This window comes from Aedes aegypti, chromosome 2 (genome assembly GCF_002204515.2).
Source record: "Aedes aegypti strain LVP_AGWG chromosome 2, AaegL5.0 Primary Assembly, whole genome shotgun sequence".
Lineage (NCBI taxonomy): Eukaryota > Metazoa > Arthropoda > Insecta > Diptera > Culicidae > Aedes > Aedes aegypti.
In genome coordinates this window covers 636,545-643,433 of record NC_035108.1, presented here as the reverse complement: position 1 = coordinate 643,433, position 6,889 = coordinate 636,545, and the positions used below count along the sequence as shown (strand labels likewise).

Sequence of the window (6,889 nt, the reverse complement as noted above, 5' to 3'; positions counted from 1 at the left end):
ATGATACGTCTTCAAATTTCTCTGCTGCAGTTGTTATCCGACGTTATCAATGATCCGAGGTAGACAAATTCGTCCACCACATCGAACTCATCCCCGTCGATCATCACGCATCAGCCAATGCGAGCTCTATTGCGCTAGGTTACTGTTCAGAAACCACCTGGAACGTTCTTCCGACAATGTCCACGTCGTCAGCAAAGCAGATGAACTGGCTGGATTTATTGAAGATCGTGCCCCGCATGTTGAAGCCCGCCCGTTTCATAGCACCTTCTAGCGCAATATTGAACAGGAGGCAGGAAAGATTATCGCCTTGTCGAAGTCCTTTGCGTGTTTCAAACGGGTCCGATAATGCACCCGATATCTTCACACAGCACTGTACACTATCCATCGTTGCTTTGATCAGTCTAGTCAGTTTCCCGGGAAAACCATTCTCGTCCATAATCTTCTATAGCTCTTCGCGGTCGATGGTATCATAGGCCGCTTTGATCGATGAATAGATGGTGCGTAGGGACTTGATATTCGCGACACTTTTGGAGGATCTGCCGCAACATAAAGATTTGGTCTGTCGTCGATCGCCCGTCCACAAAACCGGCTTGATAACTTCCCACAAATCTGCTTGCCAGTGGTGATAGACGGCGGAAGATGATCTGGGAAAGCACTTTATAGGCTGCATTAAGAATGGTGATCTCACATTCTAACTTATCACCCTTTTTGTATATTGGGTATATTATTCCCTCCTTCCACTCCTCCGGTAGTTGTTCTGTATCCCAGATCCTGGCTATCAATTGGTGCAGACAAGTGGCCAACCTGTCCGGGCCCCTTTGAATAAGTTCCGCTTCAATACCATCCTTTCCAGCTGCTTTGTTGTCCTTGAGCTGTTTGATAGCATCCTTAACTTCACCTATTGTGGGAGTTGGCACGTCTCCCTCATCCGCCGTACTGATGAAGCCATTCATCCTGCTGTCTTGATCTTCCTCCTCTGCGCCGTTTAGGTGTTCATCGTTGTGCTGCTTCCACCTTTCAATCACCTCACGTTCGTCCGTCAAGATACCTCCATCCTTATCCCGGCACGTTTCGGCTCGCGGCACAAAGCCTTTGCGGGGTGCATTTAGTTTCTTGTAGAACTTACGTGTTTCTTGAGAACGATACAGCTGCTCCATCGCTTCGCTCTCCAACTCTTCCAGGCGGCGCTTTTTATCCCGGAATAGATGGGTTTGCTGTCTTCGCTTCTGTTTGTATCGTTCCACGTTTTGACGGGTGCCTTGCTGCAGCATCATCGCCCGCGCTGCATTCTTCTCGTCCAAAACCTCCAACTCCTCGTCGAACCAACCGTTCCGTCGATTTGCTTCCACGAACCCAATGGCACCTCCTGGTTTTAAGTTCAAAATAACTGATTAATCGCGAGTGGAAAAAGTTGCAACAATGTTGCTTTGTTGTTTGCTTTTCGTTTATTTTGATGAAGAATGCGTTCAACAGCGCAAGCTGGGAAGCAATAACACACGCGCTTCACCGCCTCAAGGTACAGGTGCAGTTGTGTAAGCTTCTAGAAAACTATTTTGATGGTAGGATTCTACTGTATGAAACAGAGGAGGGGCAGAAAAGCGTTCGAATTACCGCGTGAGTACCTCAAGGTTCAATCCTGGGCCCGCTGTTATGGAATGCGATGGACGATGACGTACTGAGGCTGCCTCTTCCGACGGGTGTTAAGTTTGTTGGCTTCGCCGACGATATCACCCTAGTGGTCTATGGTGAATCGATGGAGGAAGTAGAGTTGACAGCAGCGCACTCTATTTCCCTGGTTGAGGAATGGATGAAGTCTAGGAAACTAGGACTGGCCCGCCACAAGACTGAGGTGGCGGTGGTCAATAACCGCAAGTCCGAGCAACGGGCGCTTATCTCGGCAGGTGATTGCACCATAGAGTCCAAGCGATCCCTTAGGCATCTTGGGGTAATGATCGATGCAAGCTCAGCTTCGCTAGCCACGTTGAATATGCCTGTAAAAGGGCATCTACGGCTATAGCGGCGCTTTCGAGAATGATGTATAACAGCTCTGCTGTAATTGCCAGCAAACGCAAGCTACTGGCAAGCGTGGCGCTATCCATGCTAAGGTATAGAGGACCAATCTGGTCAAAAGCGCTTAGAACGAGCAGAAACCTAAATCGGTTGGAAAGCACGTACAGGATAATGTGCTTAAGAGTAGCAAGTGCATACCGGACGGTATCTAAAGAAGCCGTGAGCATCATAGCCAGGATGACGCCTATCGAGCTCATCATCAAGGAAGGTGTTCAATGCTTCAACCAAAGGAGTACCAGAGGAGTCCGCGACACGTGTAAAGAGGAAACGCTCAGAAGCTGACAGCAGGAATGGGATAACTCCAATAAGGGTAGATGGACTCGACAAGTCGAGTCTAGCACACGACACTGAAGACGGCCTTACAGTTGAGGTCGAAATACGCGTATCTGTCAAAGGATACAAACTCTAGTGGAATTAAATGGTATAGTACTAAATTCGTTTTTTTTTCATCTACTTATAGGTATACTAGTAAACAGCTTGAAGATTTATTTTCAAATTAATATCATCTTGATCTCAAGAAAGGTAAATTAAAACATGTTTTAATAATATTAGAATTATTTTAAGAATGACCCAAAGTTCACTTTTGGTATAAATCTAGTTTCAGTGAAACTTTTTCGCTTATTGATAGAACACTACGGATATTAACGGAACTTTATTCTCGAAAGAGTAACTCGTGATCTTATCAACATATTTGAATTAAACTTCTTTCTTACTTGAAGGTAAATAAGCAACTTCAACGAATGTTATGTAAACTTGAATTCGATTAATTACTTAAAAAATGAGCTGATTAAGCCAAAACATGCCCTTTCATCCGAACTTTTGGTTGGTTGGGAATGCTGGAACTGACGCTGAAGAAGACTGCAATTGGTAGTCGAAATACGCTAATTTCTCAAAAGTCGAGTAATTATGGCGGAATTTAAAGGTGCAATACTCACATCTACTTTTTCGATTCAATTTTTTTTATTCATTGATCTACTGAACTTACCTTTGAACGCATCTAAAACGTAAACCATCGACACATCGGGCTTCGGTATCTTATCATTGATCTGAGATAGCGCCCGTCTCCGACTTGACAACCCGCGTCGATCTGTGAGATTATCACACGTTTCACCTGCGCGCCGAGAAGATAAGAGATGAAGGTAAACCATTAAACGCACACCAACCAAAGGATATTTCGGAAGAAATCAGAGTATGTCACATAAGTTTTTTTTTATAAAGTATCCCATACAAGACGACAATGCTTTTTCTTTATTGCAAATTTATAATTAACTTTTTGTTCTTCGATATAAACTTTGAGTTTCGTTATTTGTTTCTGATTTCACATGCGTAGAAAATTAGCGGAAATCTAATTGTTAAGAGATATCTTCCAACTGCTAGGTCGGCTTCCGTTCAGTTTTTTGTTCGTTTTAACACTATTATTGTAGGATTGTGAGACAAGAGTACGTACTTTATAGATGCCCCTGTTGCTTGAATTCGCTTTTTTGGTTGATTCGGTTGGTAGTTAGTTACTAGCTACATTTTAAGTATTCAGGAAATCAAGATTAAATCTATGAATGACTTATCAGTCTTCTAGCAGAATTGAGTAATTGAGGGGGAATAAACTGGCTGTCCAGGTAGTTTTATTGTCTACGATGTGCAAGATGAACGTATAACATTTATAAGCAAGGCTATAGACAACAATTTGCTTTAAATTGAGATTTAATAATTCGACGCTAAACTTAGAAAAAAACTTCTCCACCTGACGCATTTTGTCATATCTATTATTGTACATGAAGCCACGGCGTAAGATTAGACCTTCACAAAGAATAAATAACAGTTTCTTTCATACATCATAAGCCCAAAACGAGAGGAAAACCCAGCCTTCCGTTCTCTACGCTTCGTCTAGAAAAGCTTAACCAAGGGCACTAGGAAGTACAATTTGTTTGCGTAGATTTCGGGGGAACCTTTTCGTACACACGTCGATGCATTTTGTCGACGGATTGAAGGTAGAAGGTTCCTGGGAAGAGAACGTCAACGCTTCCGGACGGTTCGTAGGGAGCAGCGTGATTGTTCTTTTCGCGAACTTCCATCAGTTTGGTGAAGTCTTCGGGGGCAACCTTTTGTCGGGACTCCAACAGTGGCAGGACATAATTCAGATGGGTTTTGAAGGCACCCAAGGCTTGGGTATCGCTAGTGATGGAAATGGAGTACATCGATGAGGCAAGGCCGGATCCGTACGAGAAGACACCGACTCTTTTGCCTGCCAGCTCGGATAGATCGCTGTTGACGAGCAGGGACACCAATCCGCTATACACAGAAGGGGTGTACATGTTACCGACTTGATTGGCTAAGTGGAGAGATTTCTTCGTCTTGGCATTGAATACTGGCGCGTAATGAGTCATGAAGGCTTTCTCCACATCTCGGTCGAAGTATGTTTCCTCTAATTTCACGTTTTGGAACTGCTCAAACCCAGGATAAGCGGCTGCGCGTTCGTTTTCTGGCGTAAGTACAAAGTCGTTCAGGCCCAAACGAGCGAGCGATTTCTGCACCAATTTGCAGTAAGGGGAGTGGAAAATAACGGCATCAAACACATCCAGATTCACATTGGCATCGGGGTTTTGTTGGGTGTACTTTTTCCTGTACAATTGGTAACAGTTATCCAGAGCGCCCAGATAGCATTGGATAGACAATTTGCCATCCACCACTGGATATTCGGAACTGAGGTCTGGCTTATAGAAATCGTAGGCATGATCCATAAAAGTAGAACGAAGACCACGATCCAGAACAAGAGGTGCATTAGGGCCAACCAGCATAGCAATGGCTCCTGCTCCTCCGGTTGGTCTTGCTGATCCTTGAGCATAAACGGCAATGTCTGCACAGACTACCAGAGCCAAACGACCATCCCAACTGGAAGACTCAACCCAATTCCAAGCATGGAACAAAGCAGCAGTTCCACCGTAGCAAGCATTAGTAGTATCGATACCTTCTAGATTGGTAACACCTGCTGGTTTGAACAACTGCATTAACACTGTTTTAACACTCTTGGACTTATCGACGATGGTTTCAGTGCCCACTTCAAGGTATCCGATTTTCGAGTGTGGGATATTATGACGCTCCAACAAATTGTTCACGACGGTCAAACACAAAGAGTTAACATCTTCCCGATCCGAACAGAAGCCCATTCGACTTTGACCCAGTCCGATCGTGTATTTTCCCGCGGACACTCCGTCGTAAACCTCCAGTTCCGTCTGGTCCACATACTGCGAGGGAAAGATCACCTCCAGCGCCAAAATTCCAACATTCTCCGGCCAACTGCTCATCGTAACGTGTGTTAATTCACAATCAACTTCGAAGCGTAAACTTACAACAAGCGAAACTTTCTTCTTCAAAAGCCACACGACAGAAGATGAAACGGGCAGCCAAAAGTGTAACTTTCTTTTTTTCTCGTCTGCTTCACTCTTCCACGTCTTCCATTCAAGACACTTTCTCTCAAGAGCACCGTTATTCCTTCAGTGGGCCAATTGGTCAGATTTTGTGAACTCGTTAACTGACCGCTCCTTGTGCTTCTATATTATATAATTCCGGACACGTTGAACCAGTACTTCCGAGGGTAACCAGTTATGTCACACGAACAGAGAGAGCTTTTCTGGGGGGGAGGAACTGTCTAGGAATGGCCCTTTTGAGTGAACCAAATCTAAGGCTGCTTGTCTGGGAACCGAAACCGAAACACGTCCGACTGAACGAAACTCCGAACGATGACTGCGAAACTGGACTCACGCGCCGAGGTAAAGTGAAAATCGCTGACAACGGACCGTAAACGAGAAACGAGTTTTCCTCCGCTCCTATAGCCTCGTCTTGAGTCTTGCCTCTTGAGCCAGTCGCTTAGCCAGTAGTGATGATATAGTAATACAACACCTCTTCGTGAAGAACCGCTCTGTGGCCACTCGCTCTTGAATGGAATCGGTTCTCAATTTTGGGGCTCCCTCTTCTAGCACACGAAGAGCTGAAGCAGCCAAATGGAGGAGTTTCGTTTGGCAAATCGGATGATGATTCCGTACGTGTAGCCTGATTCACACCTGATCGAAATAAAACACGCAGCGAATCGCACACAAAAACCCGATCGACTGGTTGGCTGCTGAATCATGTGGTTTATCGTCGTCATCAATGGGAAAAGCGCAACGAAATGTCAGGCGAAGTGAAAGTGCATCCAAAACAAACCCTCTTCCGATTCATTCATCGAAAGAGCAGGAAGAAAACAAAAAGTTTATGAAACAAAGTTTTCTTCTGGACTTACCACGGCGAAACCATGGAATCCTCTCGGCGTGTAGACGAATATTTCACTTTTCCAACTTGATCACTATTCAACTTAACAATTTTTAAACAATTAAAGAATAATTAAACAACAATTTTATCCATTCAAAGATTCAGCGCGCTTGCGCCCAACACCACTTTTTTTCTTGCTGTTGAGGAAACCGATTGAAAGAGAAACGTCAAAATCGGAGTCAAAGCCTCTTGAATCAAGGTACAATCAGTTTTGTTCAGCGGCTTTGGGTGTGTGTTGGTGAAATTTCGGTTCCGTTGGCTTTTATCACTCGAACGGTCGCGATTCGTTTGAGGAATGCTACTAAACCAAATCGAAACCAAAATGAAATTATTGATGTTTCTTGAATGAATGTTTATTTGTTGATTAATTTTATTACGCGTTGCAAGAAAAATTTTGATTCCTGGAAAATCCCGAGTAATCTGTTAGAAAATTTTCTATTATTTTAATCATAGTCACCCACGACCTAAAATATTGAACTGTTTGTTTATGACACAGCACTGTCAACGGGCAGTTTTA

General features: G+C 44.1%; 1 protein-coding gene across 1 annotated transcript; it reads right to left on the bottom strand.

Annotated features, from left to right (window-relative positions):
* Nucleotides 1-3,273: 3,273 nt before the first annotated feature.
* Nucleotides 3,274-6,502, bottom strand: LOC5566126 (hydroxymethylglutaryl-CoA synthase 1). The gene has a single exon (XM_001650441.2). The coding sequence runs from the start codon at nucleotides 5,367-5,369 to the stop codon at nucleotides 3,975-3,977; it is 1,395 nt and encodes a 464-aa protein (XP_001650491.1). The 5' UTR covers nucleotides 5,370-6,502; the 3' UTR covers nucleotides 3,274-3,974.
* Between the last annotated feature and the right edge of the window lie 387 nt (nucleotides 6,503-6,889).